The sequence below is a fragment of the Melitaea cinxia genome, chromosome 16, assembly GCF_905220565.1.
Source record: "Melitaea cinxia chromosome 16, ilMelCinx1.1, whole genome shotgun sequence".
Lineage (NCBI taxonomy): Eukaryota > Metazoa > Arthropoda > Insecta > Lepidoptera > Nymphalidae > Melitaea > Melitaea cinxia.
Window position 1 is genome coordinate 7,894,523 of NC_059409.1, and position 14,117 is coordinate 7,908,639.

The 14,117-nt window shown below is 34.7% G+C and overlaps 2 protein-coding genes across 2 annotated transcripts; one reads left to right on the top strand and one right to left on the bottom strand.

Annotated features, from left to right (window-relative positions):
- Positions 1-84: 84 nt before the first annotated feature.
- On the top strand, positions 85-5,159 carry LOC123661088 (CWF19-like protein 2 homolog). Its single transcript, XM_045596092.1, has 5 exons — positions 85-572; positions 975-1,793; positions 1,884-2,267; positions 2,356-2,694; positions 4,841-5,159. The coding sequence occupies exons 1-5, from the start codon at positions 489-491 to the stop codon at positions 4,976-4,978; spliced, it is 1,764 nt and encodes a 587-aa protein (XP_045452048.1). The 5' UTR covers positions 85-488; the 3' UTR covers positions 4,979-5,159.
- LOC123661089 (dnaJ homolog subfamily C member 17) lies at positions 5,129-9,596 on the bottom strand. Its single transcript, XM_045596093.1, has 3 exons — positions 9,325-9,596; positions 8,611-9,220; positions 5,129-5,345 (listed from the first exon to the last, which is right to left on the bottom strand). Exons 1-3 carry the CDS (start codon positions 9,397-9,399, stop codon positions 5,152-5,154), a joined length of 879 nt encoding a protein of 292 aa, XP_045452049.1. The 5' UTR covers positions 9,400-9,596; the 3' UTR covers positions 5,129-5,151.
- Positions 9,597-14,117: the final 4,521 nt, after the last annotated feature.

The window sequence follows — 14,117 nt, forward strand, 5'->3', positions numbered from 1 at the left end:
TGCAATAGACCTTTAATTTTGTTGCTATCTGTAGTTTTGACATTCTTTTAAATGACTAAGAGTAACTTTAAGCGGTCACTATTGATAGTGCAAAAAGACCTTTAATTTTGTTGCTATCTGTAGTTTTACAAACAATTTTGACATTCTTTTATAATTTTGCCGATATATGCCAATACCAAGAAATGACCAAGAAGCTTAAACAAAACACCAATACCTACCTTTAGAATTACACACTCTCTTACATACATACTCTTTGGTATTTTGGTTTTAGGTAGAGCCGTAAAGAATACTTTTATTATAGGTACGTTTAGTAGGTACTCTTTGGTAATAAATTGTGGAAATCTTGACAATACTATCAGTGAAAATTGTGGTTGTGGTGAAGCAAAGTGGAGTAAAACAAGAACTATAAAATTATATGACAGACTCTTGAGAATTAAGTTAAAGAATATAACAATAAAAAAACAAATAAAACTTACATTTCAATAAAAATGAAAGAAAAACGACACAAAAAACAGCATAAAATATCTTCAAAACATGGGAGTAGTGTCAAAAAATCAACTCGAAGACGGAGTGTAAGTATATTACAATCAACTTGATATTTACATAACCGGTGATTAATTTATGGGGGGGTTAAGTTTTTCTTATTTCTGACTCTACCTTAATTCGAATTGCACTCATGCTCTGTTCCGCGACTAAGTATCAGAATTTTTTTGAGTTAAATCAATTTGAGTAAATATTTCGGAATTTTACAATATTATACATATTTACAATTCACAACTTAAAAACTTAATATTTACCAATACTCAAGGTTAATATCATGCCCACGTGGAATAGTGCCAAGAATATTGGTAGCACATCCTTGTTGAATTGCTATGCTAATTTAAATATATTATTATTTTTAAAATTACATCATGATATCTGAACTAAGATACGATTATGATTTGTTTTATCTAATGAACACATCTTTATGACAGTCTTCAGAAAGCTCAAATTCATCATCAGAATGGGTAGAAAAAGAAGAAACTTCAAAAAAGTCACTAGGTAATCGTGAGGAATGGATGTCATTGACTGGAATGTTAAGAACATATACAAAAGATGATGTTAAGCCAAAAAAAGATTTAAGAGACAAGAAGCACATTGATTCATACAACCCAGCTAAAAGTAGTAGAGAACTCAATCCTTATTGGAAAGATGGTGGTTCAGGTGTACCTCAAACAGCTGAGGACGTTCGAAAATCCAAAGAATTTCTAAAGCCCGTTGGTGAAGATGATTATTATTCACAATCTACTTCATATAGTTCAAGGAACACTTCAGAAAAATATAATTCTTATAGGTCAAATAAATCATCTAATTGGCGTAAAGAATCAAAGGAAAAATTTACAAGTCATGCCAGTGAATCTTACACTGTTTACTCAGACAAAATTAAACCAGATTCTCCTAAACCTCCTGCTAAAAGTAAAGATACTTTGTACCTTTCTGATGAAAAAATGAATAAATTGGCTGCAAAAATTGTAAAAGCAGAAATACTAGGTGATATGAAGGTAGTAGAAGAATTAAAAGCTAAATTGGAAGCAGCAAGGGAGTACAGGAGGAATAATCCTGATCCTTCAGAGGCAGACGATGATGACAGAATTCTTTTGATGTCAACAACCAGCAGTGGGAATAGTAGACCATTAGTGAGCAATCCAGGAGATCCTCGAAGTAAATGTGGCAAACGCAAGGTGGAAACACATGACTCTTCTGGAAGAATTAAATACTTCGGAAATGATGATAAATATGATTTAGCACAAATGGTAAGACTAATGTAACTTATAAATATATATAAATTATATTTTTACTATCTTAATAACTCTAATATTAAATGTGAATTTTATTATTTTCAGTTTCAACAAGAAAAATATGATTCTAATTATGACCAAGAAGCAGAATTGGCAAGAGTTGCAGGTAAAAATAAGAATCCAAATGATGATCTGGAGGATATATTCTTAGATGATATATCAAAGAACAAAAGTTCATGTAAGGAAAGTGAAAAGGAGAAACATCGTGCCATTAATCAGAATAAGAAATTAGAGAGATCTTTAGAAGGATGCAATTATTGCTTCGACTCTAAAAACATGTTAAAACATCTCATAGTCAGTTGTGGGAGTAAAATATATATGGCATTACCTGCTACAAAATCTCTTGTTAAGGGACATTGTATTTTAAGCACTATTCAGCACTCAATATGTGTGACAGCTTTGGATGAAGATATATGGACAGAAATACTGGTAAGATGGAGTATTATTGAATTACATCCTGCAGAGATAATAATTTTCTTAATAAACGTGTTTGACACTTATTATTGCTTTGTTATAGAATTACAGAAAAATGATAACTCAGTTTTTCAACAATCAAAATAAGGATGTGGTATTTTATGAAACCGCTACCAGATTGCATAGATATCCCCATATGGTTATAAATTGTATACCATTACCTAGAGATGTTGGAGATATGGCATCTATTTATTTTAAGAAAGCTCTATTGGAATGTGAAGCAGAATGGTCAATGAACAAGAAAGTAGTAGATTTAAAGGGAAAAGATATTAGAAAAGGTATTCCAAGGGGTTTACCTTATTTTTGGATCGATTTTGGAATGGATCCAGGCTTTGCTCATGTTATTGAAGATCAACAACTTTTCCCAAAAACATTTGCTGAGGTAAACAAAAATATTTTATACTAGCTGCCCGGACAGACTTCGTTCTATCACAAGTTAATAGTAATTTTTTTTTTTTTTTTGTGTTAAAACCTTTCATGGACCTTAAGAGCCATTTCACAATTTTACGCTCTGCAAGTTTAGGTAAATTTGGTCGCATCGCGCGAGTCGTACGAGCCGCGCGATCTTTGTGCTAGTACGTATAGTGTGACAACCAAAAGACCATCGTAATCATTTTCTGATGTATAATAAAAATTATAACTATGGTATAAAATGTTTTTTACATAATTAATTTGTTAAAAATTTCAAGTATGTTATATAACAACAGTCAATAAATTTAAAATAAAATTAAAAAAATCAATTTTATGAAACAATTTTTTTAAATTGATTTAGTTTTTTTAGTTTACGAATGAATCTAATATTTACGATATGAATAAAAAAGCATTTAATGACATCGACACCGACAAACATATTAATTAACAAATAAGAAGACAAACAGATTGAAATGCCTATTTGTATTGATAGTGTGAGAAAAGAAAATTAAATTATACATTTCTTTACAGAAATTATCATTATATTATTTTACAGTCATTTTCGTAATATGTTTATTTTATTTATATTTTATTATGAAAGTATCAAATGCGTTTTATCCGCTATAACAACAGGCGCTTGGCGCGTGTGAGCGAAAGAGACGGCTGCGCAGAATTTGGCGTGGACCTTACCTCTAAGAGCGCTAGCGCTCGACTGATTTACCGGGCTTGATGCGTGGCAATATATACTATCTTTTTATTATTTAATATAAAATGTATTAAAAATAATTACATCTTTTAATTATTTTTTTTGTATTCCTTAACGATGTAAGTTTACTTTGATGAAGATAGTTCGTTAAAATTTCTTAGTTTTCTAAGAGAAATATCGCTTTTAAAATTGTACTTATTTGGAAAATATTCGTAACTTTAAATTTTTTTTTATCGTTTAATAGAGATACAAATGGAATAAAAATCTATGATAGTGGACAACAAAATTATATTCCACATATTATGATATTTTTTTAAAATGGTTTCAACGTAGAGGTTATTGAAAAGTAGGACTTCAAAGTAGAGATGAAACGGATATCCGGTAACTATCCGGTATCCGGCCTATCCGGCCCTGTTTTCACTATCCGGCCGGATACCGGATAGTAATTCAGTATTCGGCCGGATACCGGATAGTAATTCAGTATCATTATCATTAGCCTTAGTCCATCCATTTCAGACGATTTAGATAGTGTCAGACTGTATCGCCTAGGACACTCTTCAGAAAAACACAGAGTTGCCTAAGTGTTCTGCGCTACCTTCTCGACCTCACTGACTAGGCCCGCAGGAACGACGAGTTGATACGTGTGGAGCCAGTTCGGCTGAAGGGGTCTTACGCATTTAGAGCTATGCCAGGAATGCTTGACGGAGACCCCATTCCGGGTTTCAAATGAAGGTTTCCTTCCCCAGGACCCTGATAATTTTGAGCTAAGTTTATCCCTCGCTCGCCTTTTACGACCCCACGGGAAGAACGGCAAGTGTGTGTGTGTGCGATACACCAAATATCTAAGTTCTGCCGGATATCCGGCGGCCGGATATTCGGATATTCGCCACATGGCCGAATATCCGGTATCCGGTATCCGGCCAAACTGCTATCCGTTTCATCACTGCTTCAAAGTATACATTGCGACCGTTTACCCAGGGAGGAGGCTGATGAAAAGGTTAATAATTTTATACACATAATATAAATCAAAATTCTGATCTGACTATGGACTACAACAAAGGTTGCTCTATTATATTTCAAGAATATAAATTACATTATTGCATCCAACACTGAGATTAACGACGTCAAAATATTACAATTTCGCGGATTGTTACCGATTTTTGTGAAATGGCTCTTAAGGAACATATACAAAAATAAATTAGCAAAATTGGTCCAGCCATTCTCGAGTTATGCTCTTAGCAACATTCATTTTTATTTATATAGATATCTTTTAGTATAGACAGTAACAATACAGTTTTTATATAATAAAAAAAAATGAGAACCTATATACCTAGTTTTCATTGCTAAATCGAATTACATTAATTTAAAATGATGTAAAAGAATTTGTTTAAAATTGTACATTTATTTTCAGGAAATCATTGGGGGTATGTTGGATTTGGATCATACTTTGTGGAATAATCCTCATAGAGAATATGGAGATGTGCAAAGAAAAAAAGTTATAGAATTTGTAAATGATTGGAAACCTTTTGAACAGTCATTCAAAAATTAAAATTCATTAATGTCATATAAGAAATGTAAATATTAAGGCTATCAGGAAATGACTAAAGGTTTTTTTTTTTTTAAATAATGATACTTAATATATTATTATATATCTGCGGATGTGTGTTGTTTCATAATGCTGTTCAATCAAAAGACCAAATAAAAATAAAAGTTTATAATTTATTAATCTCCTTGCTGGTCTTCCTTCATCATTTCTTCTATTAATCTTTGTCTTTCAGCAGCCTGTCTCATTTTTGTCAAAACCATTGATTCATAATCTCTGTCTGTCACTAAAGAACTCACATTACTAGCCTTTTTTGTAGATAATATTGGTCTTTCATTGAGCCACTTTAATGTTAGGGGATTATCAGGAAGACCTGAAACAAATAATTATAAGATTACTTGTTATATGTATACATGTATTAATTGACACGACATATTCATTTTTTTTTCTATATATTTAAAGATATAACCACAGGCTTATAATGCCAATGCTTTTGTTATTCCAATTTTTATTTTTGTTAGTAATCTTTACTCGGTACCTACACTACTGCAGCTTACATTAAGAAAACCAATTATTCTATCTTAGTGTCCCTCATGCAGACATGAGTCCACCGACCAAAATCACACTATTTTAATTGATATCTTACATGCAAACGGATATAGAAAAAAATTTTTTTTTGCTTTTTTTTAAATATTGTTATTTCATCTTATTTTTTTATTATTATATTGCACCTTACCTTAATTATTATAGTCATTATTACTATTATGATCTAAGTTTATATATACACTTACTTGCTAACTATAATATACGAGCCGACCCGTGCCCACTTCATTGGGCGTTAATTATTATTATATTAACCAAATAACATACTTTAAAGAACAAATTTTATAGCACTTAAATAAATAATATGTTGCTCCCGTGTATTTTTTATTTTAAATTACAGAACCAAATAACATACTTTAAAGAACAAATTTTATAGCACTTATATAAAATAATATGTTGCTCCAACGCCATCTATCAAAAATCGAGAAAACGTCGTCGATAGACTAAAATAAGACTTAAATTAATAACGTCGAAAGATTAATAAATTGTTTTCTAATAGCGATAGATGGCGCTAGTTTATTTACCATTTTGATATTATATTTTTATCTTTTTTTATTTACTGATTTTTTTCTTCAATTACAATAAAATATAGCCTATGTCACTCCTGAATAGTGTAGCTTTCTGTTAGTGAAAGAATTTTCATGATCGGATCAGTATTTGCGAAGATTACCCCCTACATACAAACAAAGTTATAAACTTTACCTCTTTATAATATTAGTATAGATGTACACTTATTTTCTAGTTACCGTATATGTACACTTATGACCTACTTGGCCTACTTACAATATACACTTCACCTATGTTATTATTAGTAAGTTATTTTTTTTTTTTTTTTTATCCTTAGTCCTATTTTTATAAGAGTCTTATCATTCACATTAAATTGTGATTACATTACACTGTGATTACAATTTACTCATAAAAATATGTGCTACAATTTATTATAATATATTAATTATGTAGTGTTGTCTTCACAACCCAACACTTTTCAACATTTCGTGCACACTCTCAATGACGGCGGCATCCCTGTTGTGAATCGCCATCTTAAGGCTGTGCTCGAGGATGCCTTTTTTAGAAGTTTCCAGTGCCTTCGCCACAAAGCGACCAATTGCATCGTCACGGTCATCGGTGTAATAGACACAGGTGTTGATGTGTCTAGTCACCGCGACTACAGCGTGCGAGGCTCTGTCGTTGACCGGACCCATATCCCTGGTCAATCAGCAATCTCTTCTCCTCTTGCGTAAAGACCAGGTACAAGGTCCGGTCCCTTTCTACAGGAATGCGCGCGCCCGTGAGGCTCTCCACTTGCAAAGATCGGATCTTTGTGCTTGAGTTGTACACGGTCTTGTAAACCTCACTGATGGCAAAGGCGACGTCTTTAGGGTTACATGCGTGCATAACAACTCACATGAGATGGTTGTTAACAGGGTTGGTCTGCAGTACCGCATTTCGAAGAGGTTGTCCCTGTCGATATACGGCAGCTGATTTATATCTCCAATGAGGACTAACTTCTCTGCTCCCGATAGTCGGGCGGCCATTACTATGGCTCCGAAATGGTTCATGAGGGCTTCGTCCACCGTTAGGCGTTTGATTTTTGAGCCCTCACGGAAACTATTTACCAGCATAGATGCCATAGTGCACACCTTTTACTTGGCTTTGTTGCCATAGCGGTGCGCCAGTTTTTCCTTTAGGTCTTTGGCCGCCTCAACTGTGGTGGTAATCACGACCTCCGTGTCCTCATCGAAGTCCCTGACTATGCGAGTTGTCTTGCCGCATCCTAGTACACCGTTTATCCACTCCAGCGATGGTAGCCCCCAGGTCACGGACGGTAACACCAGGCTTTCCGGTCGCCCGAGATGGTTTTCGCCATCCGCAGCATCCAGTCCCCCAGCATTACGGCGCCTGGTACGCGTGGCCACCGGCATAGAATAGTGCCACCCCCATCTCATCCCGTGGGTATCGTAAGAAGCGATAGAGGGAAAACCACTAGAGGGCAGGTAGCTGTGCCTTCTAAACACATGGTCACAACTGCGATCGTCAACTTGCCTGGCAAGCGTGGCGATTACGCCAAATCCCCCCAAACGGTCTTAAATGATAAGACAGAATATAAAAGATATAGATGATTGTAGCCAAATAATACTGCCCTGAAGTAGTGTTGTATTGCCGTGGTCTGGGTGTTTGTGCAGTCTTTGTGGGCCTCCCCACCTTTATCACATTAAGCCGTTGTTCCCAGTTGTTATCATGTACACCTGATAGTGATCATTACTCATAGTACAGAATATATCTGCCAATCCGCATTGGAGCAGTGTGGTGAATTAAACTCTGATCCTTCTCCTACATGGGGAAAGAGGCCTATGCCCAGCAGTGAGATATTACAGGCTGAAGCAAATTTACTTTCCTCGGCGCCCTGGTATGCTCGCAACTCGGAAATTCACGAGTATCTAGAAATCCCAACCATTGGATGAAGCTAAACGATATTCAGCCAACTACAAGGACTGGTTGACAACCCATCCTAACCCGTTATCCCAGATGCTTTTGCAACCAAATCCAATTAGAAGACTCAAGAGAGCCGATGTGCTGCCTTACTAAGGGGAGATGGAGCAGTGGCTCTATCTCTCCAAACACTAATCTCTTGCAATACACCTGATTATAGTCTAGGTGACTGATCGCAGGCCTAAAATAAAACTAAAAAAAAACAACTTCAACCTACCGCAGTCCACTACTGGACATAGGCCTCCAAAAGTTTGCACCAAAAATGGCATGAACTCCTGTGTTGCCCATAGTCACCACGCATGGCAGGCGCGCTGGTGACCGCAAGGGTATATATATAATGTAGTTGAAATTTATACACTTTAATTTTAAAAAATAAACCAGCTCAGTAACAGCAATCATTTTCCAACAAAAAATTGCAAAAACTAATTTTTTGGGCTGTCAACTAGGTGTAACCCCTTAAAGACCAACAAATTACTGAGTTACTAGTATTTATGTATCAAATGATTTAAATTGATTAATATAATGTATTATATCATATACCACACCTTTTTCTAATTCTAGAGCCATTTCGGAAGCCTCTTTATTTGAAAACTCTACTAAAGCACTGCCTTTCTTCTTAGGAGACATAATTAATGCTGTTATATTGCCATACTTTTTAAGAAATCTTTTCAAGTTAGATTCATCATACCCTCCATTGGTAGGATCATTTTTTTCAGCCTTCCAAGTTATTTTTATCCTGTTCAGACTAGAATCCCATACCGGTTCACTGATGTTTCTCATAGTCTTTTGTATTTCATCTTTCATTCTCTGTTGTTCCTCTTGTAAAAGTCTACTACCTTCTTTTTGCAATCTTTGAATTTCAGCAGCGAGTTTTTGTTCATCTGTTAAACCTGTGTTTCTTCCACCAGACAGCCCATCACGTTCTCTCCGTTCTAAATCTTCTTTAAGTTTACGTCGTTTACTGTCTAGTTCCTGATGTCGTAGTTTCGCAGCTGCTTTGGCTTTTAAAACTTTGTCGTACGCGACTCGTGCTGCACTGTCCGTCAAAATTTCTAATGCCCGCGACAACTCGTGGAATGTCTCTGCAGCTTTTGGATTGTCGGGATTCTTATCTGGATGGCATAGTAGAGCCTTTTTTCTATATGCTTTTTTTATCTGTAAATAAATGATACATTGAAATATGAGAAGGAAATTCGTATAAGCAAAAGTGGAATATTATAAAAACAATAATAATGCAAAAAAATTTACAAGCACCTTACCTCAGATTCTGTCGCCGTTATCTGAATATCCAATAATTCATATAGATCCGTATCTTCTATATTTGTCTTAGCCATTTTCTTTAAAAACTATTAACTGAAACGGAAATTAACACAATATTATGAAAGTATAGAATTACTGAATATTTTAAGAATATTATGACGATTGACATCCCATTAGCGTTAGGCGTTATTTAACGTAATCGGTTTCAGTAACTAGTTACGAAGCGAATAACCATGTACGTAGTTTCGCCGATACGAATGTAACGATTACTTTACGTACGCAGTTTTATCAAAAACTTGACACAACGACCGGCGCATAAGCGTTTTGCCTAATAACGTAACACAATACGCAGATACGCTTACGCGTAGGATAAAAAGAGATGGCTATAAGTACTATAGGTGCATCTTTGTTTTCGAATATGCTCATGCGATTTTGTACGCAATTACTATGAGCTTAAGTTTATTTTAATATGTACAGTTTTTTAAAGAAATTTTAATTTCGGTCGTGTTTATTTTTAAATATTTTCGAATTTACTATTTAGATTAAGACAGTTGACGAGTGATCAATTATTAACGATTAATGTTATTGTCTCGCGTTAAAGGATATACTAAAAACTGTGGGTTTTTTGTTGTATTTTTAATTATAATGTATGTATCTCGAAAAATAATTAAAAGCTGTACATAAAATCAAATGAACTTCTAAATACGCCTGCATCGACTATTATGTCTATAAAAAAATCAAACAATTAATTTAAATCATAGATAAATTTAAATAATATGTTTTGCAGCCAGTCGTAAGCCTGGATAAACTATGAAGGGAAATTAATTTTATTATACTATTCATCAATATTAACGTACGTAACGGCATTCGAATTTATAACATATAACTACTTCATAACCATAATACCAAAGAGCAACACGGGGGGAGTAGCCATGTACAGGCGTTCCCCTTTGTCAAGGTATAAGGCCAAATGGCCATATGCATTCAATGGAACTAGTTGCAGCTGCACTGCTCACTAGACTAAATCTAGTTGCGCGATTGAATTAACGTCCTTCAAAAAATGCCAAATTGTTCTGTTTTTTGCTGCAAAAAGAGATCTGCCACGTCAAATTTACTAAAACACGGCGTTACCTTTCATACGTAAGTCTTTTTTAATCACATTATTACTTGTATACTACGTTTAAACCTCTTTTAAACTTAAATATTACAAATATTACCGGTCGTGTTGACTCGATTTGTTTACCAACACAGGCCGCTCGCCCTCATACAATATGCGGATCGGTCGAGTGACTAATCGGAGCCTATTTCCGAGAAGTCACTGTCGCCGAGCATTGTTACCGGTTTGTTTGTAGATAGTTATCGATAAAAACGGCAAAGGCAAAAGAGGAGACAGACATTTTTGAGATTTTGATTTATTTAAAATATTATATTGCGAACTTTTTTTAATAAACGTAGTTATATAATAAAATTGCATTAAATTAAATATAATACACTTATTATGAATATTAATACATTTTACTAGAATTACTTGATGATGTGAACTTCGACCATACTGTTTTATATAAAAACTAGCTGTGCCCGCGGCTTCGCCCGCGTTGAAATTAGTGTGTCACAAAGTTTTCTTAGCAAACTTACAGTGAAACTCTCATCAAAAATGGCTTAGCCGTTCCATAAACCTTCCTCTTGCCAATGGTGAAGCCCTCTCTCCAATGATGAAACCGCATGAAAATCTGTTCAGTAAATTTTGAGCGAATCGATCACATACAATTTTGGGGACTTTGATAATACAATTACTGTTGCCCGCGACTACGTCCTCGTGGTTATGAAGATATGCATTACTATTAAGATGTTTAACGCAAATTATTTTTTTATTTCAGTCACTTGAAATGCTTATCAAACTGAGTAACTTTTTAAAAGGCACAATTTAGTATAATTTAATAGTTATTTTTATAAAATCTCTCTATACACCACATTTTTGGTTTTATTTTCAGGCTTTGTATGTTTCATAAAAACTACTAACCCCAATTAAACCCCTTAGCGATGGAATATCGTAAAATCCGTTCTTAGCGGACGTCTGCTAACTATAATCTGCCTCCCTGCCAAACTTTATCTTTGTCCAACCTGGATGGATAGACCATCCAGCGGTTTTTGAGTTCTCGTGATGAGTGCGTCAGTGACCTTTCTCTTTTATATATATAGATTACGATGCATTATATTTGGGCACCTTCTCACCATCTAATGAGCGTACATTTTAAATTTCATGTCTCTTACTTCAAAAACATAGGACTTTCATACAAACTTCCAACCCCCATTTTACACCCTTAGGGGTCGAATTTCGTAAAATCCGTTCTTATCGAATGTTTACACCCTAAAAGGGCCTTTCTGCCAAATTTCAAGTTTGTAGGTGTTATAGTTTCGGAGATTTCGTGATGAGTGAGTCAACCTACCATCCCCCGTTTTAACCCCAAAAGGGAGTTGATTTCTAAAGACACATTATTTGGGTACCTTCTCATCATCTATAAGGCATACATTTTAAATTTCAAGTCTCTTCAAAAACATGGGACTTTCACACAAACTTCCAATCCCCGTTTTACCCCCTTAGGGGTCGAGTTTCGTAAAATCCGTTCTTAGCGGATGCCTGCGTCTTATAAGGAACCTATCTGCCAAATTTCAAGTTTGTAGGTGTTATAGTTTCGGAGATTTCGTGATGAGTGAGTCAGCCTACCATCCCCCGTTTTAACCCCAAAAGGGAGTTAATTTCTAAAGATACATTATTTGGACACCTTTTCACCATCTATAGAGCTTACATTTTAAATTTCAAGTCTCTTACTTCAAAAACATAGGACTTTCATACAAACTTCCAACCCCCGTTTTACCCCCTTAGGGGTCGAGTTTCGTAAAATCCGTTCTTAGCGGATGCCTGCGTCTTATAAGGAACCTACCTGCCAAATTTCAAGTTTGTAGGTGTTATAGTTTCAGAGATTTCGTGATGAGTGAGTGACCTTTCGCTTTTATATATATTATAGATTATAGATTTGGCAGGTTTTCTAAAAATCCAAATTTAAGGGATACATGGAAAAAAATTGTAATAACAGACTAACCTGGACGCCCACAAAAAATAGTGTAATTTGTTCAGATCATATTAATACCACTAACTTTCAAGTGTTGGCGAACAATAGAAGGAAATTAGTCGAGGGCACCAAACCAACACTAACACCACACTGTTTTTGTCCCGTCAGTTTTTTTTTGTCTCATGTACAAGGTAATCAAGATATGGTTCACCTTAGTCATAGTAGTGAAATGAAGCTTAGATTTATCAACTTTGAAAATGAACAATGTCCATCCTTTCAGAGTCATCAACAAATCATTCAATCTAGCAGATGACTAGCGATCTTATGATGACATTAGTGCTACGCTCCCTATTCCCGATTCATTGACATCATCGTGTACATTATCAACTCCTCAAAATGTATGTTAACTTTAAATCGTTTATTGTAGACTGGCATTGTTTGGCACAACAACGTTGCACCAAACGTATTGTGACATATTTATGATAGTTAGACATATGCTATCGCGATACTTTTTAACCGACTTCCAAAAAGGGAGGAGGTTCTCAATTCGACTGTATTTTTTTTAATGTATGTTACTTCAGAACTTTTGACTGGGTGAACCGATTTTGATGATTTTTAATTTAACAGAAAGCTGATGTTTACCATGTAGTTGCGTTCAAATTTCATCGAGATCTGATAACAACTTTTTGAGTAACCTTTGATAACGCGTATATATTACGTATATCGTATTACTTGTCGATGTAATTGAAGTCGGTTTTTTTTTTCGTTTGTGAGCAAATACAATTATTGTGGATAATAATGTATTCTAAAAAGTCTTACTACATTATATATTTCTATTATCATTATTTTTTGCAGCGCACGCAATGTAAGGCATTTTTTAGGTTATTTTTTTATCCCTTGGGTTACATTATTGGAGTTTTAGTAAGGATCACAAATATTTTTGAAAATATAGTATAACCTATGTCGCTCAAGGATAGCGTAGCTTCTCAACGGTGAAATAATTTTTTGAATCGGTCCAGTAGTTTCGGAGCCTATTCAATGCTAACAAACAAAAAATCAAATCTTTACTCTTTATCGTTTATTTTACATGAAGATCTTTGATTTGTAGTATATAATAAATTAAGTCTATTTTATAATAACATCTTACCTTTGTATCACTTTAAAAACCTTATTTCCCTAACCGAGTACTTGAATTTATCGATAATGCATATCGACAGTTGTTACAACCACGGCTGTAAGCAACTTGTTAGTGTAGTTGCGGCGTGTCATTATACTGTAATGACACAGAATGTATCTATGTGTGTGTGAAAAATGTAAGTGGGATTTTAATTTAGTATGTGTGAGTTTCGTAGTTCGTCGTCGCGACAGACGATTATTTTTGTGTGGGGAATTAGATAAAGTGTGCATGTGTGTAATTTCCCCCCGCAAAAAATGACAGACAGTTTTGTATCGGTAACAAACGCAATGGCTACTCCCCTCCGTGTTGATCTATGCCATAATACAAACTAAAGTAATATAACGTAGTAACTGATGCTGTGTACAGAAATAACTAGTTACGAAAAATAAGCAGTTTCGAAACTAGTTACGCGTATCCGCGAAACTACGTATAACCGATTACACATAAAAGACGTTACGACCCACGACTACATCCCATTGTCTCATGTACCCTATATTCACAAAGCATAGTAATACTTACAGAAACCTATATTACATTAATTACG